The sequence below is a fragment of the Corapipo altera genome, unplaced genomic scaffold (assembly GCF_003945725.1).
Source record: "Corapipo altera isolate COAL_440 unplaced genomic scaffold, ASM394572v1 146, whole genome shotgun sequence".
Classification (NCBI taxonomy): Eukaryota; Metazoa; Chordata; class Aves; order Passeriformes; family Pipridae; genus Corapipo; species Corapipo altera.
In genome coordinates, this window is record NW_020884981.1 from 55753 (window position 1) to 71077 (window position 15325).

Genomic DNA, 15325 nt, shown 5'->3' on the forward strand with positions numbered 1-15325 from the left:
CAGCATCACAACGGTGTGTGGTGTCTCCACTGCCAGTGCAGGAGAAGGCAGAGCCAAGCCCTTCCACACACAAACCACCCCCTGGGGCAGTTATTCTGGCAGATACCCATGAAAGGCACTGCCTGGGCTGGGCACCAGGGTTCAGCTTTGGCAAGAGACTCCTCATGTCTTGAACACGCCCAGGCTGTGGGAGAGGAATCCAGCCTGACCTGCTCCCCTGCAGAGCCTCCCTGGCTGTCAGATGCCATTTATCCAGCAGACATCTGTCTGCCCAGCTCAGCCGGGGTGCTCAGCCCTTGTGCCGGGCTCCCCGGGGGCAGCTCTGCCTTTGGCAGGTGTCATTTCCTCACATGGGCCTGTTCTGCTTCCGAGTGGAGCATGCAAGGTCTCGCCATGCCTAGTTTTGGGAGTGAGGTACCTCAGCTGTTCTGCAGACAAAGATGCCAACACCAAACTGTGGCTCATGAACCTCAGTGTTGGAGTGGAAACTTTCTGCCAGTCATGCTTTGGCCAAGAAATCACTGACCTGTGGTGCCTGAGCAATTGTGACTTGTGTTCTATCAGCTCAAGGTGCTCTCCTGGCCTTAAAAGCCCTGTTTTTAGAGGACTCTGGCTCTTCTACTGTGTTTCCAGAGTAGCAGGAGTTTTTGTTTTCTGTGATCTCCCACAACCCAGCACTTGCTCCCCAGGCTCCAACAACTCGCTGCCCCCAGGGAGCTGGTACCTTGTGGAAGTCCTCCATGAACTTCAGGTGGCTCTCCTCGCAGATCAGCAGGTTGAGGTACTCCTTCCAGTCAGCGTGCACGGCCTCGATGTGAGCCTGCAACACGGGGTGGGAGGGGATGTTAGTGGGACCCCCATGGCAGGGGAGAGCCTCAGCTGCCCACCTGAAAGTACCAGTTGCCATCCTGAGTGAACAACTCCTTGGCAGCCTCTGGATGCTCTCAGGTCAAAGCTAGGATGGGAATACCCAAAGCTGGGATGCTCCAATGGAAATGTGAGGCAAATCCTTGTGTCCATCTTCCCATCAAATAAAGAATAATTTATCTTTTCTGGGTGGGTACAGGGTAATTGCCCCAGGAATGAGGAAGATGGGAAGAGCTCCTTAGGTTTATCTTTGCTCCTCCAATGCTGTTTACACACTTGCAGGTGAAGGAGGCTTTTTCCCACTTGGCATCTCAGGAACTAAAGTCACGAGTCGCACTGGCAGCAAGTCCCACTCTGGAGAAGGGCTGGATGAGTCTGGGCTGGGTGGGAGCTGTGCCCCCTCCCTGGTGCTCACCTCGATGGCATTCTTCCCGGGGTGATTCTGGGCGAGCAGCTGATCTCCATCCGCGTGCAGCTTGTTGATGGCCTCCTCCTTCTCCTCCAGCTTCCGGTGGATGAAGTTCTGGATGGGGAGAAGTGAAATATTGATCCCTATGCAAAGAGGGGACCCTGGCTATGTCCTGGGACTGAGCGACTCTGAAAGGGCTCAAACTGCTCCACAAAGCAAAGTGTGATGTTCCCCCACTGCAGCTCTTACTTTTCCCTCCCTTGCAGATGTTGCTGAAGATGTGACTCTTGCCAAGCCAATGCTGAGATAAGGCAGAGGAGGATGAGGAAGCTGCTACGCTTCCTCATCATGTTATCTTTGGCAGAGGTGAGGATTAACCTTACCATCCACATGCTGTCAGCTGGACACCTCAAAGCACTTCATGATACACTGGGGGAAACTGAGGCACGGGGGAAGGGACATTTCCTGCCCCCATCCAAGCCTGCCCTGTCCCCTGGTGCCATGCCCACTCCCCTTGCTCACAGCCCCCAGCGGGTCCCCATCCATCCAGTGCACGGACCTCGTACTGGCGGCGCCGGCTGGGATAGTCCAGGTTGCGGTCACTCCAGTCGTAGTGGGTCCTGTCCTTGGCCTGCTGATCCAGCCAGTAGAGCTTGTTGGTGCAGCGCTGCATGTAATCCTGCAGTGAGGTCAGATCCTGCTGCCGCTGCTGGGAGCCAGCCTGGGAGAGGGCAGAGGGGAGAGCTCAGCACAAAGCTCCTCTCCGTGGGTCCCCCAGGGCTGCCTGGGCACCCCAGCAAGGGACCCCCTGCAAGAGGGTTCTGCCCCCAGGATCTCAGAGTCTCTTACCAGCAACTTCTGGTATTTGGCTTGGAAATCATTCAGGTATTCCTGGTAAGAGAGGAGAAGCAAGGCAAGGTTTAGGAGTTAGGCAAGGTTTAGGAGTTAGGCAAGGTTTAGGAGTTAGGCAAGGGTTAGGAGCGGTCTCTGGAGAGTGGTGGTCTGGCAGGGGCTCGAGGGTGGAGAGGAATGTGGTTTTATGATGGAGCAGGATGTGAGTTTATGGGGTTTGTCTCATTGTAAAGCTGTCCAGTGGTGGGTTCTGAGGTTGGGTTGGATCTGGGCACCCACTCGACCTGCTCCGGGCTGAGGCAGCTCAGATGGTGGGATGCCCCCCCTTCATCCACGGCTCGGGAAAGGGACGACCCTGTGGGGCAGCAGGGAGAGGGGCAGGAGAGCTGACCTTGCTGCCGTCCTTGGCCATGTGTGGCCCGATGGCCATGACCTCGTTGTGGAAGATGTTGTGCTCTTCCACTTGGCTGTTGACCAGCGGCAGGTCGGTCCCAAAGCCTTTGCTGCTTAACACGTCCTGTGGCACAGAGGAGTTGGGGTCAGCCATGGGGATGGGGTGAGGGGGCCAAGGCCTGGGAACTCCTCTTGGAGGTGGCCACGGGGCTGGGCTTGGATGGGTTCCAGGGCAGGTGCCCAGGAGCACATGGGTGAAATCGGCTGTGCCAGAGGGCAGCCGTGGGAAAGCCAGTTTGGGAGTTTAACACTGTTCTGGCTGGAAGGATGTGGGGAGCGGGATAAAATGATAAATAAGGGCTGAGGGGTAGAGCCCAAAACAGGTGGTGACTGGGGACACTGAGGCAAGGCCATCTCGAGCACTGATTCCTGGTGCCACAGCACCTGGCCTTGTCTCATCACCTCTGCCCCTCCCCTGCCTCCTTCCCATGCTGTTTGCTGCTCCCAGCATAAAAGCTGCCCAGAAGTTTTCCAAGAGCCTGTCTCTCCATGGGGAGCTGCACCAGGTCCTGCCCAGCTGGTGCTACTGGCCGAGCAGTGGCCCTGGTGGTCCCGTTAGTACCTGTTTCTCCTCAATCACTGTTGACCAGTTGACCTGGGGCTCAATGTGCTGCAGGGGGAAGTTGTAGATTTGCTCATGTTTCGCACGCAGGTTTGTCACTCGTTCCTTCAGCTGCCGGATGCTGCGGGAAGGGAAAGATGAGGGTGGGATGCAGGATGTGGGCATGGGCTGGCATTAGCATTGGTGCATCCTCTCCCAGGCCTCCATGGAGGGGGGGCTCTCCTTAGGGAACCCCAGAAAGCCCAGGCAGGCTGGCAACAGCCACGCTGTGCAATGGCTGGGGAGGGAGAGGGCAGAGATTCCTGTGTTCCCATCCTCTGCTCATATGATGTGGGCTCAGGGCAGGCTGGGCCTGGGGGACAGTGTGGGGCACAGTGGACAGGTATCACTGCACCATCAGCAGGGGCAGCCTCCTCACTTTTACATGTGCCCAAGGATGGCTGTGGGATACACACTTTAATGGGAACTGGGATGCAGAGGAGCCTGTAGTGACCCCACTGCTGCTGGCAGGGGCAGAGCAGAGCCCCTGGAGAAGTGTGTGTCCCCTGAAGGGCTCTGGGGACAGCTGCCCCGGTGTACTCACTCCTCTGTGATCATGTCCCCCTGGGGATGTTTCATGTGCCGGGCGATGGCCGCGTCCCCATCCAGCACGTAGAGCAGCTTGTCGGACTCCGAGAGCCTCTGCGCCGTCAGGTCCTTGTACTGCGCCAGCTGCCCCGCCTTGATCTTGTGCAGGTCCTGGGGAGGGCACAGGAAGGGTCACCAGGGGCAAACAAGTGGTATCCAAGAGGTCATCCCACCCTGGGCAGTGGAGGTGGGCAGGGCCTCTGCTGTCTCCCATCCTCCCGTGATGTGTTTTGCTTTCCCCTCACCTATCACAGAATCATGGGATGGTTTGGGTTGGAAGTGATATTAAAGACCATCCAGTTCCAACCCCCTGCCGTGGGCAGGGACACCTTCCACTAGCCCAGGTTGCTCCAAGCCCCATCCAACGTGGCCTCCTGAGGAAGGGCATCACCTCCAGATGCATCACACCCTTTGGAAGAGGAGGATGGTTCAGGCCCCTCCGCCTCCATCCTGCCTGCTGGGATGCACATCCAGGGTTGCACATCCCCACTCTGCACAGTGCTACCCAGCCATGGGGAGGAGGGAATTTTGGGGCCCAGTTGCCTGTTACACCCTTCCACTCTCTTTCCATAAGCCCCAAGCACCCCTCGGTTACAGACCATCACACCCAGGGTACCTGCTGCGGGGATGGGGAGCCACCCACATGTGCCATAGGAGAGGAGATGAGACCCCAGGATCTGGGAGGGGCTGGGGCAGGAGAGGGAGGGCAGAGGGGGCTGCTCAGAGGAGGCCCTGTGTGTGGGACCATGGCTGGCTTACATTTTGCATTCGGGAGTCGGTCTCCACGATGTTTTTCTCCACTTGGTCAGCATTTTTCTGCAGGCGCTCTATGAGCTCGGTCAGCTCTTTGCTGGAGATGCTGGGAAGAAAAAGGGGGTCCTGTCACCCCGCAGACCTGGCCCCAGCCCTGAGCTGCTCCGGGGGTGCCCGCAGCGTGCCGTGACCCCGGGAGTGGCCGGGGGCCAGCCCAGCCTGCCAGCCCCTGCAGCTGTGAGTGACTCACTGCTGCCTCTCCAACACTTTCCAAAATACTCCTGCTGTGCCAGGAGGAGGGGTGGGTGGGGGATGTGGGAATGGGAGCGATGCTGTAGGTGAGCCTGAGCCTCCCTCAGCTTCGGAGCAAGAAAGAGAAGAGCTGTTTGCAGGGGACAGGGAGAGAATCATGCAATATCCTCAGTTGGAAGGGACCCACAGGATCACTCAGTCCATCTCCTGGCCCTGCACAGACACCCCAACCATCCCACCATGTGAGAAGGAGATGATGGAGCCTGAGCAGTAGGAGGCCCTGGGTCCCCATGCAGACAGGTGAGGTGGCTCTTTTGAGGCTGATGCCCATCCCCTGGGCACCCCTGCCCACAGCCCTGCTGTGCCCCTCCCTGCCATGGTCAAGGCTTCCTCCTCTGTGGGGAATTACTCACAATCTAAACCAGATAAAGAGGTGGGATCACACACCCTGCACCTCTTTCAGTGCTTTCTCCCTTGCTGGGCACTGTTTTTTCTCCCAGAGTGACCCTGGCCTGAGCCTCTCTGTTCACAGCCGGGCTGGCAGAGAGCAGGGCCAGCCCAAATATTCCCATCTGAGAGCAGGGAGGGCTGAGCTGGAGCAGAGGCAGAACAACCCGTGACGCAGCTTTTGCATTGCTGGGGTTATTTTAAACATCTCATCTCCTTGCTGTTGCTTTGGCTGCGAGGAGAGGCTGCAGCACAGCAGGGCCAGCTCCAGGGACCGTGTGCCAGGCACTGCCCACAGAGCAGGCAGAGAGCAGGGCATGCTCCCCAAATCTCTGCAGCTGGAGAGTGCACAGAGCTGAGACTGGTGGCAAGGCTGGCACTTGTGTCCCAGCTGTGCTGTTTTGCCATGTGGGCTTAAGCCAAGGCTTGGCTCAGCCCAATCCCAACCACCTACAGAGTGGAGGTAATGAGTCTTAATGACCTCGTTATGTGGTGGCAGAATTAATGTTATATGGACCTTGGGAGTGTTAACTGCTGTTACAGGAGCTGAGGGCAGTGGGGCAGGCTGGGGAGAGCAGGGCTGGCTGGTGGAGCACCAGCATCCCAGCTCAGCTGGATCATGGCATGGAAGGCTCCTGCATCCCCAGGTACAATCATGGAATCATTTAGGTTGGAAATGCCCTGGAAGATTATCAAATCCAACCATTCCCCCAGCAGTGTCAAGGCCACCACTAACCCATGTCCCCAAGTGCCACATCCATGTGGCTTTTAAATCCCTCCAGGGATGGGGACTCCACCACTGCCCTGGGCAGCTGTGTCAGGGCTGGACAACCCTTCCCATGAAGAAATTTCTCCAATATCCATGTAAACCTCCCCTGGCACAGCTTGAGCCCGTTTCCTTTCCTCCTGCCCCTTGTTCCCTGGGAGCAGAGCCCGACCCCCCCAGCTCCCCCCTCCTGTCAGGGGGTTGCAGAGCCAGAAGGTCCCCCCTGAGCCTCCTTTTGTCCAGGCTGAGCCCCCCCAGCTCCCTCAGCCGCTCCTGCTGCTCCAGCCCCTTCCCCAGCTCTGTTCCCTTCCCTGGACATGCTCCAGCCCCTCAAAGTCTTTCCTGGACCGGAGGTACCTCCCAAGGGACTCTGGTGCTGAGCTCCAGGGCACGTTCCCACCTGCCCTGTGTGCTGGTGCTTCAGTTCAGCAGAACAAACCAAAACCCAGCTCTGGGCTTGTTCCTCCCCACCTCAAAGCCTGGCCAGGCTGCAGGAGCCTCGTAGCATCTGACAGCTCCAGGAAAGTTCACATTTCCCTGGGAAGTTCTGGCGTGGGCAGGGTTTACACTGATTTTTTCTTTTTATAGAAGCTGCATCATCAGGATGGTACTCGGAGGTTTGTGCCTGTCACTGTGGCTGCTCCTGCCTGGCACCTCCTGATGAGCCAAGGGATTGCCTTGCATCAGCACTGAACCCTGTGGGCATTCCTGAGCAAAAGAGCCAAGGAAGGGGTCGTTGGAAGTTGTGGTTGCAACAATTTCAAGGGTGATTCTCATTCTCTGTTCAACAATCCCAGCTGGAGGGTTGCAGGGCTGCACCAGGATGTGAGTGTCTGGATCCTGCTGCAGTGGTAGAAGCAGCTCCTCAAAACCCATTTTGGGGTTTCTTCCAACCCTCATCATCCCACATAAACCAGGAAAAACATCAGATGAAATCAGTGGAGAGAAAGTGGTTTGAAGTGGGTGACTGAAACGTGCTGCACGTGTTTGGGTGTCTTCAGGTGATGGTTGCTCAGACCTGGCACCTCTTGCATCCCAGGAGAGCTCAAAGCTTGAAGCCACCAAGGAACCTTCCTCATCTCCCACTGATGAACTGGAGGCCACCTGAGCTTTGAGGGTGGGAGAGGCTCGTTATCCAGGTGGGAGCTTGGGATGCTTCACTGCAAGAGCCAGGAGCTGGACTGGCACTGGCAGAGGCTCATTATCCAGCTGGGAGCTTGGGATACTTTGCTCTGAGAGCCAGGAGCTGGAGCAGCACTGAGTGGGGCTGGGGAAGAGCTGGAAGCACTTGCCAGCTCCTCTCCACGTTCCCTACCTTGGTCTCCGTGTTTCTGGCAAGCTCAAGGATGGATCTTCAGGGTATCAGTTTATCTACAGTATGGATGGAAAAACCATCCCGAAAATCAGAAGAGGTCTGGGACTTTTCTAGTTCTGGCTTTGACTGAAGCTTCTAAATTGTAGGAAGGAAATAACACTAAGCAAGGGATTTTCTGGGATCCGTGGCAATGCTGCAGTTCAACCAGGGCTTCCCAAGCTGCTGCTGCTGATCTGGTCTGGCAAAACTGAGCCTGGAGCCTTGGCCTGGCCTTTGTGCTCGCTTTCCATCAGCAAAACTGATCCCAGGTGCCGGGAACCAGCAAGTGCAGCACCCAGGCCCTGACCCTCTTACTCAGGTCTGGCTTTGCCAGGCCGGTCTGGGATGGGGATGACGTGTCCGGGCAGGGATGTGCCCCCCCATCCCCTTGTCCCTGCTCTTCCCCTGGGTCTGAGCCATGAGCTCTCCTCACCCCCGTTACTCACCCCTGGGGCTGCCTGTGCCCTGCCAGCTGCTTCCCAACCTGGGGGTGCTGCCCCTGGACATCTCTCCCACCCTCCCCTTGGCTCAGGGAACTGTGCCAGGGCAGAGCCACACTCCGGCCCCACGGCACCCGGGGTGGGCAACATCCCTTCTCCACCCCTGCAGGGAGTGGGAGCGGGTGTCCGGGGTGGGGGCAGAGGGGGGACAGAGGATGGCATTCCCTGTGAGGGAGGGGATGGTTTGCTTGGTAATCCAGAAACTGCTGCTCCCATGGGCAGCACCTGGGTGACCAGGGAAAAGAAAAGGCAGAGCTCACTGGAGCAAGCAAGGACATGCTCGGCTGTGGGCACGGCTCAGCTCTCCTGACGCACAACAGAAGAGCTGTTTGCTCCCTCCACCTCTGAGATTTATGTGAGAGTCACCAGCTGAGGCTGTGGGACAGGGAACTCTCAAAAACCTCCCATGGCAGCTGGATCTCAAACTGCAGCATTGGGGAGTTGCTCCTCTGCCCCCCAGCCTGTGCTGAGCACAGCACAGAGCCCTGAGCAGGGAGGTGGGTGTGAGCTCCCACTCATCCCACTGCTGCTGGAAATGCAGGAATAACAAGCGTGCAGGAACAAATACAGAAACAGGAGAGAATGGGAACCTCTCTTGTAAAATCTCTCTTATTTCTGTATTTTTTTCTCCATAGTTATCACTTCTGTGCCACTTCATCACCCAACTTAGACATTACTGATGTGAGAACATCAGCCCTGTTAATCACCTCCCGTGCCCTCCACAGCTGGGTCTATGTTGATAAATCACAAGGGTGAGTGTGGTCCCTGCATCCATCTGGATGCCAAGCAGGGGCTGGGAAAGCTGAAGCCTGGCTGAAATCTCCATGCCAGGGGATGGAAGGGGTTGGCTTGCCTATGCCCTTCCTCTACTGTGAGGGGGGAAGATGCTGGAGTGCCAGGACAAGGGGGAATGGCTTCCCACTGCCAGAGGGCAGGGTTAGATTGGATATTAGGAAGGAATTTTTGGCTGTGAGGGTGGTGAGGCCCTGGCACAGGTTGCCCAGAGAAGCTGTGGCTGCCCCATCCCTGGAAGTGTTCAAGGTTGGATGGGGCTTGGAGCAACCTGGGATAGTGGAAGGGGGTGGAGTGAGATGATCTTTAAGGTCCCTTCCAAACTAAGCCATTCCAGAATTCCATGCAGGAGAAGCACAAGGTGATGGGCAAACCAGTCAGGAAGCCTCAGCCATCCTGGGACAGGTGTATGTATGGGATTTGCAGGACATGTCTCTTTTGGGAAGCTGCTGGAAGAGCAGGGGATGCATCCAGGCTTTGGAGCAGAGCTGCTGGCAGGGTAAGGCAAAGGGAAGCCAGGGCCAAAAAACAGGCAGGAGGGGCTGGTCAGAGCATGGAGCAGAGCTGGGGAGGGAGAAGGGCAGGATTTGGCCCCAGCCCAGCTGGGAAGGGCAGCACACGGGGGACTGAGCAGAGCCAGGATCAAAGGTGCCCAGGGCATGGCCCCTGCGAGGCTGAGGCAGAGGGAAGGGAAATGCAAAGCTGCTCTGCTGAAATAGATAAGGCTTTGTTTGAGAGATGAAAACAGGGGAAAAAAAAAAAAAAAGGCCTGGAAAAACTAGCTTTGCCATTTCTGGAAAACTTTAAAAGGAAAAAATGATCTCTCTCATTGAAAGCTGTGCTCGGCAGAAGAGTTTCTTGTCAATGCTGCCTTGAGCAACTGGTGCATTGCCTGACTGGGGTGAAGGATCCCAGGTCATTCCCATGAGGAATGGGAGGGGTTTTTTGGATTTCTCCCAGCTGGGGGGCCAGGAGGAGGCAGCTGCTCCATGGTAGACACTATTCCATCCATGTACCCCAATTCTGACCTCAGGTGATGCTCTGTTTTAGAGGGGCTTGGGTATTTCTGAGGGTTTGGAGGGTTTTCTTAGAGTTAAGTGGGGTGTTTTGGGGGGTTTTCTTAGGGTTTTGGTGTTTTTCTTAGTGTTTTAGTTATGATTTGTTGGGTTTGTTTTTTATTAAGAGAGGTTCTCAACAGACAAATATGATGATAATTATTGTGATACAGAAACTTTGCTGCTAAAATCTGGACTTTTCCCCCTCTATTCCTGTTTTTTTCTGTTTTTTGTGGAAAGAGGCTGATGAATTTCTCACTAGGTTGCACCCTTACTGACTGACAAGAGCACTTTTTGGAGCAAACCTCCCTACTATCAGTATCTCCAGGGTGTCCAAAGGTTTTGTGCTTGCTGGCTGGTGGTAGAAAATCCCTTTGATTACTCAGTTTCCATTTTTTCCAAACAAGGAGGTTATTTCCCTAATCCTCATCAAGGGAGGATGTTCAAATAGATATTCCTGGAGTTTTGACCACTCTAGATGGGAATCCTCCTGCTGGGAGCTTGTCCTGTGAATCTGGGAGGGTTAATGGGAAGGGCTCTGTCCTGCTCAGTGATGCTGATCATGCCCCTGCCCTCCTGTTGGGAAACCTGCCCACAACAGAAGCTTCTCCTGCTGGGACAGCTCAGCCAGGGACAGGTGAGTTGGTTGAGCTTGGGGTCTGAGCTTCCTGCATCCCGCCACTGGGATGGAGAGTTGGTGCAGCAGGCAGTGACCACCCACTGCTGCTCTCAATTCCATCCCCCTTTAATGTCTATTTATCCAGATTTCATAAAAAAACCACACCCATATCAGCACTGCTGCTGGAGGCCAGACTTTAGGAAGGACTAAAACTCCAGAAGGCCACAGCACACAGCTGTAAATGTCCTTAAAGCTCCTGGAGCCACAACTCCCACTACACAGAATTCCCTTGTGCTGCTTCTAAGGACACTGGAGTGAAACTGTGGCAGAGTAGAGGACACGAGGGCTGGGCTCTGGCTACAGTAATTCAGGTTTGGGAGAGATTAAGATCTGGCTGAAAACTCGGGAGCAGTGTGCTGTCTGTCAGGCTGCCCACGGCAGGGCGTAGCTGGACAGCAGGGCTGCTGTGCTTAGCCCAGCTTGCTTCAATTATTACATTTATCTTCCCTCGTAGGAATGGTGATATATTATTGTAATGTGCATGGAAATGAGAGCAGGAATAGGGCGGGCAATGGCAGGGCTCACTCTGCCCTAAGTACAGAGCAGCTCCTGACTCACCTGCTGTCTGGGCTCCGTGCTCACTCCAGCCCTTCCAAACAGCCTCTGGAAATGGGTGCCAGCCCTGCAGGCAGAGCTGTCCCAGCTGCCTGCACCCCCTCTTAGATGGGGAGTGGGTCTCCTGACACTGTCAAGGGGCTCCAGAGCTGGGAGCCCTCCTGGGTGGATGCTTTCACCAGGGGACCCCAAGGATGAACATCTTTCCTGCTGCAGGAGGGAGAGTTTCAGCACCAACTCTGAAGGCTGAACTCTTTCTTATCATAAAATTATCAAATGGTTTCAGTTAGAAGGGACCTTTAAACACCCTTTCTCTTCCATATGGGAGCAGAGCAGAGCTGACCTCTTCCACCAGGATCACAGAATCATGGAACAGTTTGGGTTGGAAGGGACCTTAAAGACTATGTCATCCCAACCCCTTCCATGGGCAGGGACACCTTCCACTAGCCCAGGTTGCTCCAAGCCCTGTCCAACCTGGCCTTGGACACTGCCAGGGATGGGGCAGCCACAGCTTCTCTGGCCAACCTGTGCCAGGGCCTCCCCACCCTCACTGTTTTCTTCCTCCCAAGCCTGGCCTTTCCAAGAGAGAAGCCAATGTCCTGTTTTCTAAGCACGGCAAGAGTTTGGGGAAGATAACGTGGAAAGAGGCTGATGAATTTTCCCCACACTACATCCCTATCCAAGGCCTCTGGCTTCCCTTCCAGGGACACACATCTGTGCAACAATACAGTGGTCGTGGCCAGTCCCAACTGAATCCCCAGGGCCTTATGATACTGGGATAGGGGAAACAAGAAGGCCATAAAGCCACCAAGAAATGTCACCATCATTGGGGTTCCCCAGCCAAGGCAGGGAGATGACCACACATGCCCAGGGCTGGATGGGGATGGCCACTGACTGAGTCTGGAGAGCACACACCCAGGCCAGAGCTGCAGCAGATATGCTAAGGAGAGACTTGGACCTAGGTCCTGCTGGATGAGGGCCAGTTTGGGGTTGGGGCAGGGTGGCTGTCACATCCAGGGGGACAAAGAGTGTTGTTCACAGAGAGATTGCAGTGCCTGCCTTGGGCTGCACAGACTCACAGGGATCTTGACTTGCCAGTGCTGCTCATCAAGATGTTCCCAGCACGGGAAGGGCTCACCCAAGGCTAAAGAAGCCACCGAGACTCCCATGGCTCCTCATCAGGCTCTGACCCACTGCAGGACGATGTTTCCCAGGCAGCCCCTGCCTAACTGAGCTGTGCTCGTAGCCCCGGCTCCCTGTGCTGGCAGGACACTCGCCAAACCAGTGCTGGGTTAGTGCCCTGTCACTGTGCTGTGACAGCTCTGTCACCGGCAGCCCCTTGGCACCGAGCCCTGCCCGAGGAGCATCCCCCGTGTCCCGGCAGGCGCAGGATGAGGCCGGGCTTAGGCGGTGTCGAAATCTCGGTCCCTGTTGACGGCGGGGGCGGTCGGTCGATTTTAGGAGCGTTGCTGTGTTTTTCTGGCGCAGAGCTGGGCGGGAGCCGGCCGGGACCTGGCAGTGCCTGGAGCAGGGGCCGGGGCGCAGCAGCTCCTCACTTCTTCGCAATCCTCCTTCAGCGAGTTGTTTAACCGGTCAGGCACCGGCTTCCACATCTTGATGGTGGGGCTGTTTCCACACGGTGGGAGTGTTCCCTGGATTCCCAGATGTTTGTAAACTCCGAGGCAGGAATTAACAAATTGGGGCTAATAAGCACAGCCCTCCCCGAGGTGTGCGGGGACAGCCGGGGCGCGGGGAGGGATGGTGGCCCCGGGCCACAGCCCCGCGCTGCTTCCTGAGCCACCACCAGCCAGAAAAGCAGAGATTTCAGCCTGGCCCGCAGACTTCAGAGGTGCTTTGGCACCTGCCCAGGGCTGCTGGGCTCCAGGCAGGGCGGTGGAGAGACTGTCTTCCTTCCTGAGCCCATCCATCGGCGGGTGAGGTGAGCACGGGGCACCCAGTGCTGACAGGGCTCAGAGCACAGCATGGGTACCCCGGCCCCAGCCCCAGGGTGGGCACCTCAGGGCCTGATGATGGAAGCACGGGGTACCCAGCACTGGCAGGGCTCAGAGTGCAGCACAGGGACCCTGTCCCCAGTCCCAGTGCTGTGCTGAGTAATCAACCAGCACAGAGCAGGTCTGTCCCCTCCTGCCTCGCAGCATCCTGATGCTCTCGGAGTGCTGAGCTGCCGAGGTGCCAAGCCCAGGTGGGGGTGTCTCATTTTCCAGCCACCCACTAAAGCCCCTGAAGACCAGAAATGCGACTGGGTATTTACGCCACCCTTCACTCATGGGAACGCCGAGACCATCAGGGCTCCGAGGGCTCTGTGCCACCCCCGTCTCCTCCTGCCTGCGCTCCCCAGGGCAGATCTGGCAGCAGAGTGTGCCCCGGGCTTTGGGAGCCGGAGCCTGGGCGGCCCTGCTGAGCCAGCCGGGCTGCCGGGGGAGCCCGTCCCCGGGGCTGGAGCCGGAGCCTCAGCCCGACCAGAGGCAGCTCAGCAAATCCCCTGTGCAGGGCAGCACCCTCCCCTCGCGGGGAACACCCTCCTAAGCGCCACAGCCCCACTCCCGTGGGCAGGGAGCAGCCAGGGGCTCCCCAGCTTGGAAGATGTCGGCGCCTTCTGGGCTGACTGGTCCCTGTCTGGATCCTCGAAGGCACCTCAGCTCCTGTACCATTTCACCAGTTTCCTTCCCAAAGGAGGATTTTTGGGAACAGGGCAGCTGTTCCGAGCCCACCATCCAGGACAGGTGCCGATGGACAGGGATGGAAAGGGGTGAACAAGCCACAGCCTTGAATCATGAATCCTTGAATCGTTCACAATCCTGGAACGCTCCACATGCTCCAGAGCCCCTACAGCTCCTCTGGGAAACACAGGACAAGCTTCTGAATTAATCCCAACATCCACCTCTTTGAAAAAACGTCCCTGGTGCAGGCAGGGGCCGGGGACTGCCCACCATCCAGCCCAGAGCGGGCTCGAGCCTTCCCTGGGAGGGATTTTGACACCTTTACCCTTTTATCAGCGACTTTTCACAGGGCACATTCAACAAGCTACTCCTGTTATTTTACACCCAGTACAACCGAAATGCGCCCCCACCTCATCAGAGAGAGCAAGGAAACAACGATGGACTGAATACTTGGTCCCGAGGGAACAGGAGGATGAAGGTGCAGGACAACCAGACTACTTTTCCCTAAGACCCAGCACACATCTGGGAAGCGAAGGAACCTGCTCCCTGGAGCTGCTGTTCTGCTGTGGGAAGGGAATGGGGGGAAACCATCTCTGTGCCCCCACCTGGCACAGGAGGTATGGACCCGTCTTGGAGAGGAGCTGACACTTCAGGAGGGGGGCAAACATCGGGGTTCCCACACCTCGGGAATGCCCACTCCTCGGGGGGTTCCCACACCTCGGAGGGTGCCCTCATTCGCGGGTGTCCACACCTCAGGAGGGTTCCCACACCCCAGGGTTTCCAGTCCTTAGGCAAGTCCACACCTCCGAGGTTGCCCATAGCTCGGGGGTGCCGACACTTCGGGGTTCCACACCTCGACGGGTTCCCACACTTGAGGGTTTCCCACACCTCGGGAGGGTTCCCACACCTGTGGGTGCCCTCACCTGAGGGTTCCCACATCGAAGGGGGCCCGGCTCCGCCAAGTCCCGGCGCGGAATCCCCGGGGATTTCGGCGAAGCTCGTCTCGGGGTGCGCGGAGCTACCCGGAGCCGGGTCACTCACCTTTTCTTCTGCACGGAGGGGCTGTATTTCCCTTTGTTGCGTTTCCTGAAGAGCGAGTGCATCGCGTCCCCGCACGGCGCCCGCCGCGCTCCGCCTGCCCGTCCCCGCCGCCGCCCGAAGCCTCTGCGCCGCCACCGGGCCGGGCCCCGCGGGAGGCGGGACGGGGCTGCACCTCCTCTGCCTCCTCCTGCCTCCTCCTCCTGCCTCCTGCCTCCTCCTGCCTCCTCCTCCTGCCTCCTGCCTCCTCCTGCCTGCCGCGGCCCCCCCGCCCCGCAGCATCCTCCTCCCCCTGCTTTGGTGGAGCGCCGGCTCCCAGTTCCAGCCCTGCCCCAAAGGGGTCCCGGCAGGGTTGGACCCCCCCAGATGTGCAAAGTCAACCTGACACCCCCCGAGTCAGGGCGTAGCTGGGGAGCAGCTTGAGGCATGATGGGGACAGAGGGGCAGGCACGGGCGAGGCTGCGGCTCCTCCCGGGTGGTCTCTGTCGTTAGGAATGACCAGTGCCCCGAGCATCCCTCCAGGGGCATCGGCGCTGCTGGGGCAGCTCCGATCCTGCGGGCGGTGGTGTGCCTCTCATGGCAAGAAAGACATCGAGGGGCTGGAGTGTGTCCAGGGAAGGGAACGGAGCTGGGGAAGGGGCTGGAGCAGCAGGAGCGGCTGAGGGAGCTGGGGGGGCTCAGCC

At 57.6% G+C, this 15325-nt stretch overlaps 1 protein-coding gene across 1 annotated transcript in view; it reads right to left on the reverse strand.

Annotated features, from left to right (window-relative positions):
• The window catches only part of PPL (periplakin), a 28408-nt gene extending 13663 nt beyond the window's left edge, over window positions 1-14745 (reverse strand). Inside the window, exons 1-9 of the mRNA XM_027665816.1 lie at window positions 14646-14745; window positions 4530-4629; window positions 3727-3881; window positions 3144-3264; window positions 2520-2645; window positions 2126-2167; window positions 1836-1997; window positions 1283-1390; window positions 725-820 (exon numbers count right to left, since the gene is read on the reverse strand). Coding sequence (XP_027521617.1) covers window positions 725-820; window positions 1283-1390; window positions 1836-1997; window positions 2126-2167; window positions 2520-2645; window positions 3144-3264; window positions 3727-3881; window positions 4530-4629; window positions 14646-14707 — 972 coding nt within the window. The 5' untranslated portion in view covers window positions 14708-14745. The remainder of the gene's footprint in view (window positions 1-724; window positions 821-1282; window positions 1391-1835; window positions 1998-2125; window positions 2168-2519; window positions 2646-3143; window positions 3265-3726; window positions 3882-4529; window positions 4630-14645) is intronic.
• Window positions 14746-15325: the final 580 nt, after the last annotated feature.